General features: G+C 40.1%; 1 protein-coding gene across 1 annotated transcript in view; it reads left to right on the top strand.

The window, feature by feature from the left end:
* LOC120920577 (embryonic protein UVS.2-like) overlaps window positions 1-17,236 on the top strand; it is a 74,988-nt gene extending 57,752 nt beyond the window's left edge. Inside the window, exons 9-19 of the mRNA XM_040332728.1 lie at window positions 3,560-3,625; window positions 9,430-9,564; window positions 9,652-9,769; window positions 10,312-10,487; window positions 10,568-10,649; window positions 10,748-10,875; window positions 12,259-12,374; window positions 13,016-13,241; window positions 14,246-14,364; window positions 16,634-16,844; window positions 17,030-17,236. Of these exons, the coding sequence (XP_040188662.1) occupies window positions 3,560-3,625; window positions 9,430-9,564; window positions 9,652-9,769; window positions 10,312-10,487; window positions 10,568-10,649; window positions 10,748-10,875; window positions 12,259-12,374; window positions 13,016-13,241; window positions 14,246-14,364; window positions 16,634-16,844; window positions 17,030-17,037 (1,385 nt within the window). The 3' untranslated portion in view covers window positions 17,038-17,236. The remainder of the gene's footprint in view (window positions 1-3,559; window positions 3,626-9,429; window positions 9,565-9,651; window positions 9,770-10,311; window positions 10,488-10,567; window positions 10,650-10,747; window positions 10,876-12,258; window positions 12,375-13,015; window positions 13,242-14,245; window positions 14,365-16,633; window positions 16,845-17,029) is intronic.
* Window positions 17,237-20,352: the final 3,116 nt, after the last annotated feature.

The following is a 20,352-nucleotide window of genomic DNA, read 5'->3' as shown; positions in this document are numbered from 1 at the left end:
GGGTGGCAAAAATATGAATATGAAAGCTACTCACAAGGGGGTGAAACTCTGGGGGAATCTAGGATGGAAACTAACAAACAGAATATTGGCATGCATTAAAAAGGGGATTAACTTGATTAAAGCAATAATTGTCACATTCTACAAGACTCTGGTCGGGCCTCACCTGGAGTATGCTGTTGATTTCTGAGCACCAGTCTTCTGGAAGGATGTACTGGAAATGAAGTGAGTACAAAGAAGGGCAACACAACTTATAAAGGGTCTGGAGGATATTAGTTATGAAGAAAGGTTACAAGCACTGAACATATTCTCTCTGGAGAAGAGACGCTTGAGAGGGAATATGATTTCAATTTACAAATACCGTACTGGTGACCCCAAAATAGGGATAAAACCTTTTTGCAGAAGGGAGTTTAATAAGACACGTGGACACTCAATTAGAAGAAAAGTGGTTTAACCTTAAACCTTAAAGGGTTCTTTACTGTAAGAGCAGCAAGAATGTGGAATTCCCTTCCACAGGCGGTGGGTTTCTGCAGGGGGCATCGATAGTTTCAAAAAACTATTAGATAAGCACCTGAATGACTGCAACTTAAAGGGATATACAATGTAATACTGACATATGATCACACAAATAGGTTGGACTTAATAGACTTCTGTCTTTTTTTCAACCTCACCTACTATGTAACTATGTTTATTTATTTTTTATGAAAAAAAATTGATTTTAATATCACTTTAATCAATCAAATTTTAATTTAATACAATCAAATTTTAAATTAAAAGATAAATTATCTCTGTTAGTATACTATTAGCTAGATTCAGATAGATTTAGACGGGCGTAGACTATCTCAGATACACTACGCCGCCGTAAGTCAGAGCAGCAGGTCCTGTATTCACAAATAAGTTGTGCTCTAACTTACGGCGGCGTAGTGTAACTGGGCCGGCGTAAGCCCGCCTAATTCAAATGTGTATGTATGTTGTATGTAAATTCATTGTGACCCCACGTAAATGACGTTTTTTACTAACGGCGCATGCGCCGTCCGTGGACGTATCCCAGTGCGCATGCTCCAAATTACGCCGCAAAGACTCATTGGTTTCGCAGTGAACGTAACTTAGGTCCAGCCCCATTCACGGACGACTTACGCAAACGACGTAAAACGTGAAAAATGTTACGCGGTCCCGACGTCCATACTTAACATTGGCTGCGCCATCTTTTTGGTGGTTTATCTTTACGCCTGAAAACTCCTTACGTAAATGGCGTATCTTTACTGCGACAGCCGGGCGTACGTTCGTGAATAGGCGTATCTCGCTGATTTACATATTCTAGTCGTAAATCAGCATACACGCCCCTAGCGGCCAGTGTAAATAGGCAGCTAAGATACAACGGCGTAGGAGGTCGTATCTTAGCAACATTTAAGCATATCTCAGTTTGAGCATACGCTTAATGTTACGACGGCGCGGATTCAGAGTTACGACGGTGTATCTACTGATACGCCGTCGTAACTATACCTGAATCCGGCTATATGGGTTTTTGCATTTTACAAAACATCATTGCTCATGGCACTGTAGTGATAATTATTCTCAGAATGGGTAAAACCTTGAATACAAAAATAAATAAAAAATTACATTGCCAGTCCCAATTTATTTAGATTTTAGCTGTAAAAATCAGGTGATGTTGAAGGACTTTTTATGTACGGTAATTATAGACAATATTCAGGAGACCATGACAATCAGTTACAAGCTGGGCAGCTGAACACCAAGATAATAATAAGATAATAATGACCATAGTGTCACACATGAAATAATTATATGGTTCTAATTCCCATACACGTCCACTTAGGTCATTCTTGAAATTTGGTTTCCTGTCTCATGATTGGTCAGATCTTCTCTGGTACCTGTATAAAAGGTGATAGAGAAGATGAGTGTCACACCAAGCTTCAGAGAGAAGATATTTCACATTACAGTGAAGGAGAATTCTGAACAAGATGAATGAAAAAGTCTTCCTCCTGCTTCTGGGCTGTGTGACAGGGCTGGTGACCAGTCTACCTCTATCTGCACAAATACAGGTGAGATGATGAGCTGACATGAACAGTACAGGGGACAGGTCAAAACCATATTTAGGAAAGTATAACATCCAATAAGTTACCAATATTAGTTAGTAGTGAAGTGTAACTCTAGCAAAAACTGTTTCCTCTTAGATTTGGATGAAGTGGTGGGGGGTTAGGAATCTTCTTAGAGTTTAACACTTTCTTATTACTGTTTGGATCCACTGTAGGGAGATTTGACTTTTGTACAGGCCATTGCCACTAGGACAGAAAGTGAGAGGAAATCCAAAATGTTATAAATGTGAACAGAACAGGGAATACGGTAAAATCTTCCAATGATGACTGTTGTGGTAACATCTGTCTAAGAAAGGATTTTACCTCACTTTTGAGAGATTCCCAGTAGGGCTGAGGAGGACTCTGCCGGGTGTAGAGGAGTTGGGGCCAAGACTTGTTATCTCTTATTATTGTATTTCATCTGAAATAAGATATTGATACAAAACATTTACTTTTCAGTACAATCTACTTGAAGTGAACAAAGATGGTAAGCTTTTTAACATTCTTATTTAAGAAATAATAAATGCTTTCTTTCTGTTCTCTCTCAGCTGTTTTCTTTGTTCTGCTTTTTCCCCCAGTTCATTAGACTTTTTTTAATAACATTCCTAATCCTAAATCCTAATTCCTAAATCAAAAATAGTTTGCACTGCTCCATTGGCCCTAATCAGCCTGGCCAGATAATCTATAAAATTATTTTCCTTCTCCATCTAGAACAAGCCTCTAAGAAAGACCATTGCACATTTGTATAGCTTTTATGCTAAACATGCCTTACTTTAAAGAGACCCGTTCACCAATTTAAAACATTGCAGAAAAATAAAATTATTAAAAATAATTAGAAAAATAAATTATTTTAAACACTTGTTTGCAGTATTTTCTTTTCCATAAATTATTATTCACCTGCAATGTGGCTTTGAACTTGCAACAACATGTTGACTACTCTGAGAGTCACTTCCCTAGCACGGCCCCCTCCCTCATTGTTTCTCTTAGCCCTCCAATTACCGTCTGTGCTGGCCCAGCATCTCCGCCCCTCCCCTCACCTCCCCACATGAACTTTGATTTATCTGCTGGGGAGGAGTGAAGAGAAATACTATAAAGTGTCACTTGAGCGAAAGCTCTGAGTCTGCTGGGGCTGATGACATCACATCCAGGCAGCAGTTTCAAGCCTTTGGCTATTTTCACAAGGGAATTTTTTTACATTTAATGACATTCCTAAAATATGTTAAATGCACAAATATCCGTCTGCATGTATTTTAGGACCCTGGCAACAGAGTATGTTTTAAAGTCTTAAATAATTTCCTAACCAGAAGTTTCACAGATCAGGGACAGCTTTGTAGAGCTACCCTATATTCACATGAATTAATAATTACATTTATAAAAACGGGTTCGATATATACACAAAATTAAGTCACTTGAATTTTTAGCTGTGATTATTTCTCTAGATATGCCTAATGTGTATTTTGTATACACAGCCCCAAAGAGTGAAGACTCCGAAGTGCCACAAGGGATCTTCAGCAAGATTTTGAAAGCTAATAAAGGTATTTATTCTAATCCACAGGATTTTACTGCATTATGATGGTGCTAAATCCAGGCAAGGGAACAAATAATAACCAATTATAATGCATAAAGTTATGAGTTTCAAGATCCTTAAAATGATGCACTGATGGACTAGCCAATAGTGTGCGAGGAGAAATATGGCACTATTGTTTTAGATTACAATCTCGTTGTCATTGCTGAATAAGTTTTTAACATCACTATTCCATTTCTAAAAAAGACTGATGGGTTATTCCTATTCACGTCTACCATTGCAGTGAAACTTGTGAGATAAAGAGGTTGATTAATTAAAGACAAATAGACGGTTTTCTTTCAAACTTTAGAAATTGCACTTTGAATGTGAATTTAGTAGAGAATCAGCATCAATATCTATGGTAAGACTGTATATTCTTATGCTGCTATTTATATTTCTAAATCCACACTTAAAGCTGAAGTCCAGGTAGATAAAAAAAATCATCAATGAATGCAGCTCTGTATTTCTTACTACATCTTAATTGTACTCTTTTAAATACAAGTGATTTAAGTACCTTCATTGTAAAGCTCATAGTAGAGGTGGGAGGAGTAGCACAAGGAGTATGTTGGCTGTATTGTAGTAAATGCTCCATTGTGAAAGGAGGAGAGAGCAGAGTGACAGAGACATGAGATTATCAGACTTGTAAGGCCTTGTACAGACGAGCAGACATGTCCGATGAAAACGGTCCGCGGACCGTTTTCATCGGACATGTCTGCTGGGAGGTTTTGGTCTGATGTGTGTACACACCATCAGACCAAAATCCACGCGGACAGAGAACGCGGTGACGTAGACGACACGGATGTTCTCTGACACGGAAGGTCAATGCTTCCACACATGCGTCGAATCAATTCGACGCATGCGCGGGATTTCGGGACGCTGGTTATACATCATAACCAGCGGACATGTCCGATGAGTCATACTGACCATCGGACATGTCCCACGGACATGGTTCCAGCGAAAAAGTTTCTTAGCATGCTAAGAAACTTTTGTCCGCTGGAAACCTGTCCGCTAGCCCAGGAATCCAGTCCGCTAGGCCGTACACACGGTCAGACATGTCCGCGGACCAGTGTCAGCGGACATGTTCGGTCGTTTGTACGAGGCCTCAGTGTTACTTCACTGCAGCAGAGCAAAATCAGGTCTCCTCCCTGCCAAACAGGTCTGTGTGTAATCAGGTGCTTACAGATTAGCTAGTTTGTTTGTTTTAGTTGCCCAGGTGGGAAAGGGTTAGGCTTAGCATCTTCTCAGGCATTTCTAAGGCCCCATACACACGAGAGGATCGATCCGCTGGAATTGATCCGCGGACCGGCTCCAGCGGATAGATTCCCTGGTGTGTACATAGTTACATAGTTACATAGTTACATAGTTAGTCAGGTTGAAAAAAGACACAAGTCCATCCAGTTCAACCACAAAAAAACAAAATAAAAAAACACAGTAAAATCCTATACACCCAACTCCATACCCACAGTTGATCCAGAGGAAGGCAAAAAACCCCAGCGGAGCATGATCCAATTTGCTACAGCAGGGGAAAAAATTCCTTCCTGATCCCCCGAGAGGCAATCGGATTTACCCTGGATCAACTATACCTACAAATCTTAGTACTCAGTTATATTCTGTACATTTAGGAAAGAATCCAGACCTTTCTTAAAGCAATCTACTGAGCTGGCCAGAACCACCTCTGGAGGGAGTCTGTTCCACATTTTCACAGCTCTTACTGTGAAAAAACCTTTCCGTATTTGGAGGTGAAATCTCTTTTCCTCTAGACGTAAAGAGTGCCCCCTTGTCCTCAGTGATGACCGTAAAGTGAATAACTCAACACCAAGTTCACTGTATGGACCTCTTATATATTTGTACATGTTGATCATATCCCCCCTTATTCTCCTCTTCTCAAGAGTGAATAAATTTAGTTCCTCTAATCTTTCCTCATAGCTGAGCTCCTCCATGCCTCTTATCAGTTTGGTTGCTCTTCTCTGCACTTTCTCCAGTTCTCCTATATCCTTTTTGAGAACTGGTGCCCAAAACTGAACTGCATATTCCAGATGAGGTCTTACTAATGATTTGTACAGGGGCAAAATTATATCTCTGTCTCTGGAGTCCATACCTCTCTTAATACAAGAAAGGACTTTGCTCGCTTTGGAAACCGCAGCTTGGCATTGCATGCCATTATTGAGCTTATGATCAACTAAAACCCCCAGATCCTTCTCCACTACAGACCCCCCCAGTTGTACTCCCCCTAGTATGTATGATGCATGCATATTCTTAGCCCCCAAGTGCATAACTTTACATTTATCTACATTAAACCTCATCTGCCACTTAGTCGCCCAATCAGACAGAGCATTGAGGTCGGCTTGTAAATTGGAGACATCCTGTAAGGACGTTATTCCACTGCATAGCTTGGTGTCATCTGCAAAGACAGAAATGTTACTTTTGATCTCAGACCCAATATCATTTATAAATATATTGAAAAGTAAGGGTCCCAGCACTGAACCTTGGGGTACACCACTGATAACATTGGACCATTCAGAGTAAGAATCATTAACCACGACTCTCTGAATTCTGTCTTTCAGCCAGTTTTCTATCCATTTACAAACTGATATATTCAATCCTGTAGACCTTACCTTACACATGAGCTGTGTGTGCGGAACTGTATCGAACGCTTTTGCAAAATCCAAATATATCACGTCCACAGCCACGCCTCTGTCCAGGGTTTTACTTACCTCTTCATAAAAGGAAATCAGGTTTGTCTGACAACTTCTGTCTTTCATGAATCCATGTTGTCTGCTGCTTAAATAGTTTTTTTCCAGCAAGAACTCATCCATGTGGTCTTTTATTAAACGTTCCAGTATCTTCCCAACTATAGAAGTTAAACTAACAGGTCTATAGTTACTTGGTAAAGACTTTGTTCCCTTTTTAAATATGGGCACCACATTGGCCCTGCGCCAATCCAGTGGTACTATTCCTGTCTTTAATGAGTCCCTAAATATTAGATACAGTGGCTTTGAAATGACAGAGCTCAACTCACCTAGGATCCGTGGATGGATGCCATCAGGTCCAGGTGCTTTATCCACCTTTATTCTGTCTAAATATTTCTGGACCATATCACTTTTGAGCCATTGTGGATTTGGGGCTGTGTCACTCCCACCCCCATTTTGGACATGAGCTCCCCCATGCTCCATTGTATACACAGAGCTGAAGAAAACATTTAGTAAATTTGCCTTCTCTTTGTCCCCAGTCACCCACTCTAGATTATTTTGTAAGGGGCCTACATGCTCAGAATTCACCTTTTTACTATTAATATATTTAAAGAATTTTTTGGGGTTTGTCCTACTATCTTTTGCAATCTGTCGTTCGTTTTGAATTTTTGCATCCTTGATTTCCTTTTTGCATATCCTGTTATATTCTTTGTAACATTTAAACAACACTAGTGTTCCTTCATTTTTATATTTTTTAAAAGCTACTTTCTTATTGTTTATAGCTTTTTTAACTTTGACCGTGAGCCACATAGGTTTTATTTTTAGCCTTTTAAACTTATTGCCCATGGGAACATACTTTGCAGTGAGGTTCCACACAGTCTTTTTGAAGAATTCCCATTTCTGTTCTGTGTTCATCTGTGCCAATAGTCCCTCCCAGTCCAAGTCCTGGAGAGCAGCCCTCATCCTTGGAAAATTTGCTCTCTTAAAATTTAGTGTTTTAATATTTCCTGTATGTATTTCTTGCTTATAGTTAACATTAAATGAAATCATGTTATGATCACTGCTACCCAGGTGTTCCTTTATCTGAACATTAGTAATAAGCTCTGCATGGTTTGAAATTATCAGGTCCAACAGGGCATCATTCCTAGTTGGGGCCTCAATAAACTGCACCATAAAATTGTCCTGCAATAGGTTTTTAAATTTTTGTCCTTTAACTGTCCCAGAAGTGCCATTAATCCAGTCAATTTCTGGGTAGTTAAAATCCCCCATTATTATCACCGTCCCAGACCTTGCAGCCCTTTCCATCTGTGCAAGGAGCTGAGTCTCCACCTCCTCATTAACATTGGGTGGTTTATAACAAACTCCAATGATTAATTTTGAACTACGCACATCTGTATGCAGTTCCACCCATAATGCTTCAGCCTCATCACACTCTCCAGCGGATCTGTTTCCGTGGATTTTTGTCCCCGGGGATGGATTTCCAGCGGATCAAAATTTCTTGACATGCTAAGAAATCGATCCGCTGGAATCCATTCCATGCTGGTCTGTACAGACTCACCGGATCAATCCGTCGGAATCCATCCCCCGCATGCGTCGTAATGATTCGACGCATGCGTGGAATTCCTTATATGACAGCGTCGCGCACGTCGCCGCGTCATGATCTCATGGTTAGTACAACCATGAGATCAAAATCCGCCAGAGGATATCCCCCGGACCGTTTCCGCGGATAAATCCTCTCGTGTGTACCCGACCTTAGTTCTGCCCTCCATAGTGGGAAGGCTCTACATGGGGGGGAATGCTTTGTGCTGGGGTCCTGCATGGGAAGATTCAAGAGGCCAACTTCACTGCAGTATAGCAAAATCAGGTCTCCTTCCCTGCCAAACAGGTTTGTGCTGTGTCACGGAACTGAGTAAAGCTGGGCCTTTGGACTGCATGAAACTATCTAACAGGTTCCTCCAGATGCACAGATTCCCACTGTGCCTATTCTATTCTGTTTTATACCCCAACACTGTACTGTATTGCATCTGATTAGATGCAACCGTTGTTGGTTCTAAAATGTTCTCTTTGGACCCGTCCATTTTTCAATCAGAGCATGTCAGGTGAGAAGGGACTGACAGAGCCACCCACATAGTAAACTTCAGCCAGTTCACTGTGTATGGGCAGCTTAACCTCCCTGGCGGTATGATTCTGTCTGGAATTACGTACCAAAAGCGGTACATTTATTTTGCAAGGAAATTGGCGTTTTATACTGTAGGCCTGTAATTTTTAGAAATAACTCACTTAAATCTGACCAAGCAAGAGTCTTGTAGGCATCCCGGGTATGATTTTTTTTTTTAAAACAAAATTATAAATTATAATATAATAAATAATTATAAATAATTATAACAAATAATAATATAATTATAATAAAAATTATTCAATAATGTAATCAACTCAAAATCACTGAAATTTGCAGTTGCAGAATTGTCGCTGTCATTATTTTATTTTTTTTATGACGAATTTCCCCGCAAATCGCTATCGCACATTTCTGCAAGTGATTATAATTTATTATCGCTGTTTTCTAGCTGATCTAAAACCATTTTTGACATAAAGGGACACTTTTGGACAATCTACAGTTTTTAGGCAGAAATGACATTTTTTATTATATAAAAGTACATGTAGGACACTGGACAGACCACTAGGGACAAGGGGGGTGTGTATTTTTTACATACAGTACTGTAATCTATAAGATTACAGTATACTGTATGTAATGTGTTTGTTTACTTTTTTGAATTTGGCGCCGTTCTCCGTCCCCGTGCGTCGTAACGTCGCAGGGAACGGAGATCGGCGTCACACGGGGACTGTGAATCGAGCGAGGAGGTCCCGCTCGCTCACACAGCGGGTGGCATGGCTGGATCCAGGGACAAGGTGAGTAAACCAAGCCTGTGGATCCAGCGAAAGGTAAGCCCGTCCAGCCCGAGCGTGACTCGGGTTTGCCGATCCTAACATGTAAAACCAACCCCGAGTCACGCTCGGGTTTACCGTCAGGGGGGTTAAATATAATGAATTTTAGTGTATTAACTGTAACCATTTTCTGTATTTTCAGATAGCAAAACACCCATGTATGGAGGAGATGTGCTGGTACGGAATGAGCGCAGTGCCATGAACTGTCCTTCTTGCCTTTGGCCTAAAAGTGATAGTGGTAGTGTTCCTGTTCCCTACACCATAGATTCCCGCTACAGTGAGTTCCCTCTTTTTTTCTCTTGCATTTAAATATTCATTGCTATTTGTTATTTGTATAAACCCAACCTTCTTTTTCTGTTTCCAGGTGCCAGTGACCTGAACAGTATTGTGCTCGCCATGGCCGAGTTTGAGACATTGACTTGTGTGAGGTTTGTGCCTCTTACAACAGAAGATGATTACATCAACATCACTCCTGGTGACGGGTAAGGTTGTCTATTGTCTATCATAGTTTTTCACAGTAGGGAGCATCTAAAACATAAACACCTTAGACTTTACAGCACCTATTTGTGCATGATGGATGCTCTTTTTAATTTCCTCCAAAAGAAAACTATCAAACTCCTCTGTACATTTGCTAATACATGTGAAAGTCACAAGCCAACAGCGAGGTGCTTCTTGGTTGTCTCCTTTTTTTGTGCACCTAGTAGAAATAGCACAGGGACATAAGATATTTATCCCGGCGCTGCTAACATTTAGTATATAGTATAGGGCTTTGTGTCAACATACGTCTGTCCAAAAGTGAGCAGTGATCCAATGCTTGGAGCCAGCACAATGGTCCCAAACGCCATACCTCTTATTAGAACTGGGCACTGCTGATATGAGTTAGAAAGTTCAAAAGCTTAACATATTAATTGTTTTCTTATTGTAGCTCAGATTCAATCATTGTTTTTATTAAAACTATTGTCTTAGGCTCCCAAATGGCTAAAGCTAAAAAAACTATTTTGATCTATATATTTACAATTTCTAGCTGTTACTCATATCTTGGAAGAACTGGTGGAAGCCAGACAGTTTCATTGGGTGGAGGCTGCATCTACAGGGGGATTATACAACATGAACTAGAACATGCCCTGGGCTTCTACCATGAGCATGTAAGAAGTGATCGTGACAATTATGTTGACATCAATTTCCAGTATATCCCTAAAGGTACTGCAGACATTTACACAAAGCAAATTCAGTCATGTTTTCAAAGAAGAGACATTACCACTGCTTTTTTCTTGTTACAGGAAAATTGGGTAATTTTGCTAAAGCGGACACCAATAACCTGGGCAGTCCATATGATTACGGTTCAGTGATGCATTATGATGGGTAAGTCATGACTTTTGTGTTAGCTGGTAAATCACTGATCAATTATAAAATATTTTTAAGGTAATATATCAATCTTATATCCATTGAACATTTTCCAGCTATGCATTCACCAACACTTCAAACAAACCCACAATTGTCCCCAAGCCTGACCCCAATGTGCCTATTGGGCAGACAGTTGGACTGAGCGTCTTGGATGTCACTAAAATTAACCGACTTTATCAATGCAGTAAGTTTCTGTACATTCCAGTTTCATGGGTTTGAAAAATTTGAAATTATACGTTTTTTCTATTGCATTTTAACCACTTAAGGACCAAGCTTTTTTTTCAGAGTCAGTGTTTACAAGTTAAAAACATGTTTTTTTGCTAGAAAATTACTTAGAGCCCCCAAACATTATACATTTTTACTAACACCTTAGAGAATAAAACGGTGGTCACTGCAATACTTTATATCACACCGTTTTTGCACAGCGGTCTCACAAGCGCACGTTTTAGGGAAAAAATACACTTTTTTAAATAAAAACATAAGACAACTGTAAAGTTAGCCCAATTTTCTTTTTTTATTGTGAAAGATAATGTTAAGCAGAGTAAATTGATATCCAACATGTCATGCTTCAAAATTGCGCTTGTTCGTGGAATGGTGACAAACTTTTGCCCTTAAAAATCTCCATAGGGGACGTTTAAAAAATTCTACAGGTTGCATGTTTCGAGTTACAGATAAGGTTTAGGGTGAGAATTATTGCTCTCGCTCTAACGATCGCATCGATACCTCACATGTGAGGTTTGAACACCGTTGTTATATGTGGGCGCTGCTCGCGTATGCGTTCGCTGCTGTGCGCGAGCTTGGCGGGACGGGGCGCTTTAAAAAAAATCTTATTTAAAAAAAAATAATAATTTGGGTCACTTTTAATCTAATTACAAGGTAACATCCCTTGTAATAGTAAAAAACATGACAGGTCCTTAAATATGAAATCTGGTGTCAAAAAGACCTCAGATCTCATATTTACACTAAAATGCAATAAAAAAAAATTGTTATTTGAAAAATTTCCCTTTAAGAGCTCTGGGCGGAAGGGACGTTTTGACGTTGCTTCCGCCCTGCTATGGTATGGAGATGACTGGGGGTCATCTTCCCCTCACTCATCTCCATACCACTAGCGTGGGAAAATCCGGTTGCCTCCACCGCTACCGACGGCCTTGGTAAGAGGTAGAGGGCACGGGAGAGCGGAGGGAGGGGGGCCCCTTTCTCACCACTGATAATGGTGATCTTGTGGCAAATCTGCCGCAGAGACCACCATTATCGTAAACCGGACTGCTCACTGAAGAAATGGATACCTGGGTTATGGCAACAGCTTCTGCCATAACAGAGATATACATCTTTAAAGTCCCGACGTATATATACACTGGGCGGTCCCCAAAGTGGTTAAGTGAATTTTTACCGTTTAACAAAAAAACTAAATGTGCACTTTTTTCTCTGGGCCCTTCTATGGATGTACACAATAAATAATGTACACATATGTGGCATCCCCATGCATCTCAAATTCATTTTGGGTTATTTTTCTTTGGTGGGTCATAGTAATGATATACAATTTATACGTCTATTTCTCCCTTCTCAGGTGTCTGTGCGACTTTGCTTAATAATAAGACAGGAATTTTCACTTCCGACAACTATCCCTCTGCTTATCCTAATAATGGTGACTGCGTTTGGTTGATCAGAGTTCCATCAGGGAAGGTGAGGAGACAGAAATGTAGACATGCAAAATGTGACCCTAAATGTCTAGCAACCTGGCTGTGAAAATGAACTGCCATCTGAACATTGTTTTGTACACCATCTACATTTTACATTCATAAAAAAAGAGACTCGACTAGTTTAGAGCCACGCAATAGGTCCAAATACTCCCTACCTGAACATCACACTTTTGTACATTGAAGTGAAGCCATTGCGGTGGCTTGACTTTTTGCCTGAAACAAAGGTATAGAGAAGGTCATTTAAGATATAAATGTCTCTGAACCTCATACTCTGCTTCAACCACCAATTGCTCCATATGTTGGAATAATACTTCCCTTCATTATGGCCACTTTATAGTCTTCAGACTATCATTACCACTTCATTGCTGGAAGCCTATTTTGGCAACACATGTTTCAAGAGACATCTTAGCTAGAATTGTCTATAGCTGCAAGAGCTTTTAACAGAAATTAGAATCCTACATATTCTTGTGTGTTTTTTGTTTTTTTTCTGAAGGAATTTTCAAGCATTAATATAGTAATCGATTGCATCATATTGCAATTACAAATTAACCCAGTTTGCAGTTACAAGTATGGGACGCTTGGGGTTTACTGTAGATAATACATTTTCCTTGTGTCACTTTTAAGGCTACATTGAAGTTCAGTAACTTTAATATCCAATCCACTCCTAACTGTGACTCAGACTACATGAGGATCTATGACGGTCCCTCTAAGAACTCTCCTGTGTTGTTGGATAAAATATGCGGAAGTCAAACTATCCCTCCAATCATCGCTTCCACAAGCCAGATGTTGGTCCAGTTTGTCAGTGACGGGGCTGTTGCTGGGGACGGCTTCCAAGCTTCATATAGCTCAGGTATGCTGATTTATTTTATTGGTAAAGAAAGTGATTAGAGAAAGAATCATAGATACAGAGGAGATCCCTCCCAATGAGGGACTATTGGCACAACAGTTTGATGTCCTCTAACCTCTGTTTGTAACCTTTGAGGTAATCCATGAAGTTTTTTAGTATATACAATTAAAATTACCAGTCAGTCAGGACCTCACACTATACAATTGTTGATATAATGTTCAATGTGTATGTTGGTCAACTTTAAGAGTGATAACAATTACCTCTATGGCTTATTTTGGATCAGATACTGTATAAATTCTTCTTTCTTGTGGTATATCACTGCTGTCTGCCCTTCTGCGAAACTAAGAGGTTGTTAAATTCCTATGGACTTTTTTGCTGTTGACAATGTCATTCAAAATTCTCCAGTCATGTACAATGCATGACTGCTGATTCTGTGTTAATTTTGATGACATCTGAGATTCTACAGCCAGGAGAACGGCAAAAAAAAGCAGCTTCATTGGCCAGTAGTACAGCATGGAGGAAGCCTGTGGGAGGGATAAATAAGATAAGCATTTCAACTTATTTATTCCCTTCTAGACTAAAGATGCTTGTAACCCAAGCAGTACAGTGGGGGAACAAGATGGATAGATTTTACAGCATCTGTACTTATCCCATTTAGGACAAAATAATAGGTTTGTATGGTAGCCCACCCACCTCCACTACAGTTATTTATTTTCATAGGACACTCCTGTTTTCTCACCAGTGCTCTGTGAAACACTTCTGGGTAAGGCAGAACGTGTGACTCTCTCCCATTCCTGCCCTGAAGCAGCATTTGGTGCCTGTGTAGGCCATCTCTACATCTGAGCTTTTCATTGAGGGTTGGAGAGTGGGGTCCTAGCCTAAGAGGAACTTGAAACTCTGAAAAGGGAAGATGAACTATGTATATACAGTATACACATAAACATAAAATGATGTCATATACTATTATAAATCTCCTTACTATATTGATTATATCGATATTCTTACAGTTCAGTGTGGAGGAACCTTCTTTAACTCTCAAGGCAGCTTCACATCTCCGGGATACCCAGGGAACTACAGTCCAAACATGAATTGTAACTTCACCATCACAGCTCCTGTTGGAAATAAGGTAAAACAAGATGCCTTCATAATTCTCCCTAATTACTTGACTTCCTCATTCTCTAAAATTATCACACAAATAAAATATAATGTTGGACAGACACATTACAATCTGAATGTACAACCCCCTTTGAATTTACCAGTGTTCACCAGGGCCTACCTGATTAAATAGAAACTGAATGTATTGTTTAGGGCATTACAATACATGGCTGATGGCAAATCTAATGTAGATTTCTCTAATGCCCTGTACACACGATCGGTTAATCCGATGAAAACTGTCTGATGGATTTTTTCATCAGATATCCGATGAAGCTGACTTTCATCAGTCGTGCCTACACACCATCGGTTAAAAAAACGATCGTGTCAGAACGCGGTGACGTAAAACACAACGACGTGCTGAAAAAAATTAAGTTCAATGCTTCCGAGCATGCGTCGACTTGATTCTGAGCATGCGTGGATTTTTAACCGATGGATGTACCCACAGACGATCGTTTTTTCTATCGGTTAGTTAACCATCAGATAATTTTAAAACAAGTTCCTAGTTTTTTAACCAATGGATAAATAACCGATGGGGCCCACTCACGATCGGTTAGTCTGATGAAAACGGTCCATCAGACCGTTTTCATCAGACAAACCGATCGTGTGTACGCGGCATAAGACTATCTACCACCAAGACGTTCTGGCTCTTTTCCCAGTGATGACAGGAAGTGTTGGTGGTAATTTGTGAAGCTGGCTGAGAACTGGTGGTGTGACATTTGTAAGTGGTTTATAAAGATTTACTTGACTTTGCAGCACTGGACTCATTTCTACCATCCTGATTGAGAGTAAGGCCTCGTACACACGACCAAGGAACTCGTCGGAAAAGACACATCGTTTTCCTCGACGAGTTCCTTGTTAGGCTTGTCAAGAAACTTGACAAGCTTGCTTTGCATACACACTGTCAAGACCAAATCTCCTTGTTCTCAAACGCGGTGACGTACAACACATACAACGGCATGGGGAAGTTCGATTCCACTGGCACAGCCCTTGGGGCTGCTTTTGATAATCATGTTACTGCGTGTTAAGTAAAAGTTTGGTAAGAGACGATTTGCACTTTTCAGACTGTTACAGCGTGAAAAATGTGCTATCTCCATTACAAACGCTACTTTTACCGAAGGTGCGCTCCCGTCTCATACTTTATTCTGAGCATGCGCTGGTTTCTTAGCATACACACGAACGTGTTTCTCGTCTAAAACCAGCCCGACGAGGAACACGACAAGGAAATTGAGACTCCCGTCCAGGAAAAAGAGAACTCTCTTTTTTTCTCGTCGAGTTCCTCTACAGTTTTCTCAATGAAAAACATACTCACGACCGTTTTCCTCGGCAAAAAAAGCTCTGCCACCATGTTTCTTGATGGATTCTGTCACGGAAAACGGTCGTGTGTATGAGGCCTAACAGGAGCACAGGGGAGAGGAAGGGGGCTGATCAGTTTCTTGAGTCTATTGTAGACCGGTGAATGACAAAGAAATCAGCCAGTAATGTAGGAGGAGCACAGAAAATCTCCCAGCTCTGGATTTTTCCTTCCTTGTCCGGAAATTTCCTTCCTTGTCCGTAATTAATTTTTTTTGATGACCATTACACCGCAGGAATAGAAAATACTTCCTTTTTCCAACGAGATTCCTAAGCACTGCCTTTTATGTGCAGTATCACCCCTAAAGCGACATAAATCTCTCAAAACAAAAAAACGTTTTTTTCACATTAGCAATCATTAGATGCAGTGGCTGCATCCGTTTTCTTGGCTTTTCCCTGTTTTCACTTGGTGATCTGGCATTTTTGTTTTGGGGGGGCGTTAAATGTATTAAATGTATTAAGATTTAAATACAGCAGTTTTTTTTCCTTTTGGGATAAAGGTTTTACGTGAATAAATAAAGTTGGTCATTTTAAGCTCCCCTGCCAGTGTTGAATGATTTGGCCTATCCATGTAAAATGATACATTCTGCTGGATAGCTTGTGCTTTTGAAAAACAACAGACTTGCTGGCTGGATAACTAAATGAACATTGAAGAAAGCCTAAAAAAGAAAACAAAAGCAGCCATTACATGTACAAATTGGTAAACTGCAACATAATAAATGTTTGCTCTTGGGTTTAATGTGGCTTTAATGTCAAATATTATTTCAGGTAGACTGTAACATCAATGAATTGTAAGAAACAAAATACTCGCTTTTATTCTATAAAAAATGATTTGTTTGTTGTATGAACACAACATTGTCATGTTAGTGATAATTGTATTTCTTTTTCAGATTGCTCTGACCATAAGTGACTTCCATTTAGAGTCTGCCATTATGTGTATGTACGACTATCTGACACTCTTCATGGATGGTACACAAATGGGTCCATTCTGTGGGGATCGCACCATCCCTGTGTATTACTCCAAAGGCAACTCTATGGTTCTCGTATTCCACAGTGACAAGTCTACCCAGGCAAAGGGCTTCCAAGTCTCTTACACCTTCTGTAAGTAGCTCAGTTCTATCTGCTTATATCTAATATCAGCAATGGACGTTATAAGATAATAGAGGTCACATATTTTTCTGTAAAGCAAAAGCAGTCATTAATGAGAAAGTATGAAAGAATAAGGTCTAGGTATTATTTAAATATGGTTTTAATATTTACGGACATTTACTTCTCTCTGCTTACAGTTCAATAGATAAGCAACAGATGTCAAAAAACATCTACCGGTTCTGGAAGGAAGCCGACATCACTACAGGACACAATGGGAATTTGATGGAACACGTTTAGAAAAGTTTACACATTTGTAAACACATATATAATGATTAAATGTACATTGGATCATGCTAGTGTTTGCAATTACATTTAAAAATACAAAATAACAATGCATAATTGTTTTCCCATTTGATTGGTATTTTGATTGGCTTGGTTAGGAATAAGGGAGCTAATTTTGGCGTCCTCTGGTTTCATGGTGGTTTACATTTATTCTATAGTGATAATTCTTATTTCTTTATCTTTCCCTTTCCCTACTTATTATTTTGAGGGGTTGGTTGTCAATTTCTTTTGTGCTATATATGACAGTCTGATCTGATGTTTTCCTTTTTAAAAATACAATTTATTAAAGCATTAATCCATCTCTGTTATTATTTTCGAGTGACGTAGTTCCTTATTCCTCAATGTGACTTAAAGTGAGCATTGCAGTAAAATTAAGTCCATTTATTCGTTTCATCACCTTCCCCTGTAAAATGCACTGCCCAGGGGCGTACCTACAGGGGTTGCAGAGGTAGCCATGGTGACCCTTTTCCATGGGAATCCCAAGGGGTCCACATTGCCTCCCTGTATGCCTGGATAAGAGAGCAGCGGGCCGGTGGCATAAAATGGAGCTATTCCTCCATGTAGCTAATGGATTCCTGCTACTCCTCCTCTCCCTCCAGCATACATTCAGCAGCTGCAGAAGGGAAATGGAGGACATTTGTTCCTCCACATGCTACTCCTACCATCTCCATATTGCTGTCCAGCTGCCATTGGCTCCTGTGTGCTCTCTCCTTGACCCCATTGCCCCCCCCCCCTTCCTGCAGCGCTGCCAGGGATCCGCCAGGATGGAGTCTTGACTTAATGTATAGATATCGATCACTCACTCATGCTTTTTTGTTTTTATTCTTCATTCATAGCTGAGCCATAGTAAACTGTGTTTACTATGCCTCAGTTTATGAATGAATGGCAAACTCTGTACAAGCTATTCCTGTTCATTCTGTGCAGCTGAGGATTCGGAGAAAGGGGTTGATGAATTTGTCCTCAGTCCATTTCTCAAAAGTGAGATATTTGACCAAAGCCCTCCAATGGGGGTCCTAAAAAATATGAAAGTAAAATGGTAAAAAAAAAAAAAATAAGACTAATGGCACCAGTGGTGGAACTACCAGGGTCACAAAGGTTATACTTGCGACTGATCTCAAGGTGTTCGACCACTGGGGGGGAGACCCCAAGACAGCAAGGAGGTGGCGAGCTGTGGGACCATAATAAATGGTCCCACAATTGGAGTAAAGGGCCACAGGATCAGAGGGAAGGGCCCCTTCATGATTTCTTGCACCGGTGCCTTGAAATTTCTAGTTACACTTCTGGCGGCACTGCCTAATATTAGTTCAAAAATGGACCTATAAAGAAAAAAAGGCAGATGATGTAATTACTTTACCTAGACAAGGGTGGTGTCATATTCCTCCTACCAAGATCCTGGGGAATGCAGAGCAGCCAAAATATTGCAAGAAGATGTTCCTGCACTGGAATGGAGTGTCTTCTTGCAAGATCTAGGGTACTTATCACTCCCCAGCAATCTCACAAGAAGGATAGGGATGTCACACTATGCAAAGTGGAACACAGGGATGGGGAAAGCAATCTACCTTTATTATTTAGAGAATGGCACAGTTATTATTTGGTTTAGTGGAAGTAAAAAATAACAGGTGGCGTCAGAACAGTGGCAATGTATTTGCCTAACAGTCTCAAGCAAGTTGGTAACAGTATCTCACTGACAAAGGCGTCACAGGTACAACAACTCTCAGCCATGTTATTGGCACAGAGGAATAATCCCAGTGCATATAGTGTCACCTCGATGAGGTTTACATTACCAGAACAGCTTCGGGTTGAAGAGGGTTGGCTGTTTGGCAGGGTGCGGTATAAGCTGCACTGAGCAAACCAATGGCCGATCCTTATCACCAGCTCTAAAGTCCAGAGCCAGAAAAGCCAGCGAAGGTATCAATATTCTGTCTCTCCTTCTAAAGAACCTTTCTCTAGGACTAGATGCTCTGTCCCTAGCCAACATGGATCCTGTCACTTGCCTATCCATTTTGCAAAAACATGCCAACTACAGAGGGGAAGTGCAATTTTTTAGCACTGTCCTCACCAAAGATTGCCACAGAGGTCACCTAGTGTTGCAGTGCTCTTGTGTTGCAATTAGAGCACTGCTCCCTTGGTGATATCTAAGGAGGCTCAGAGGAACAAAGTTCCTCTCATCCTCCATTCCCTCTGTACAGCGATCAGCATTGCAGCACCACCTACAGAGGAGAGAGTAAACCTGCCTACAAACATACATTCATGAAGAACCAGTGTTTTTTACAGGAAGAGGGGGTCCTCCCCAGACTTGATAAGCTGACATTGCATTTTACTAGTTCACTGGTCCTTCAGGTTCTGAATAACCTATTAGGTGAGACAGGGTGATTGCAACTTGTTACATCATGCCTGGAGGAGTCTTTTATTGACACTGGTATAGGATCATGCAGTGGAGAGTACTGGAGAGGTGAATACATGATGCATTCCATGTCTGCTATATTTCTTACTTTTCCAAATGTGGGTAAAATGCAGGGTCACTGTAATTAATGTTATACAGGATCAGCATAGGTTTTTGTGTCCCCTATTTCTGAGAAATTACCCAAGACCAAAGATTTCATACAAATGAAAAAAATATTGATATAAAAGTAATTGGAATACCATAGACCAAAATCAACTATAAAAAGCAAATGACCCAATGGAACCCTCAAATAACACAAACCAAGCCTCCATCCCTGGATACGGAGAAAAAAGGAAAGGGGTCATGGGACTTTAAATGAGGCACGGATGTGTGTCTGAAAAAATCTAGGATAACAAAAAAATGTATTAAATGTCACAATCCTAACAGGAAAATCTCTGTTGCCATGAGAGACTGCTGTGTAATCAATCCAATAAATGAAATACCAATAATGATTATGAAATTATATAGTGTGCATCATATTAAATGGTACACAGATCATGCAAACAAAGGCATAATTCAAATCGTAATAATAACATTGACATATTTAATTTTCATTTTAGATATACATGATTAGTAAAGCAATCACAATCAATAAATATACATACAATACAATAGACATACAGATATAGTAAACATGATTATCCTATAGAAATATATACACAGTAAAGTTGATAAAAATTCATTGTTGGACAAACTTGACTTGGCATCCTTGAGCATGGACTCGACGCTTTTCTT

This window comes from Rana temporaria, chromosome 13, assembly GCF_905171775.1.
Source record: "Rana temporaria chromosome 13, aRanTem1.1, whole genome shotgun sequence".
Classification (NCBI taxonomy): Eukaryota; Metazoa; Chordata; class Amphibia; order Anura; family Ranidae; genus Rana; species Rana temporaria.
Note: the sequence above shows the minus strand (reverse complement) of the source record. Positions and strands in the feature narration are given on the sequence as shown.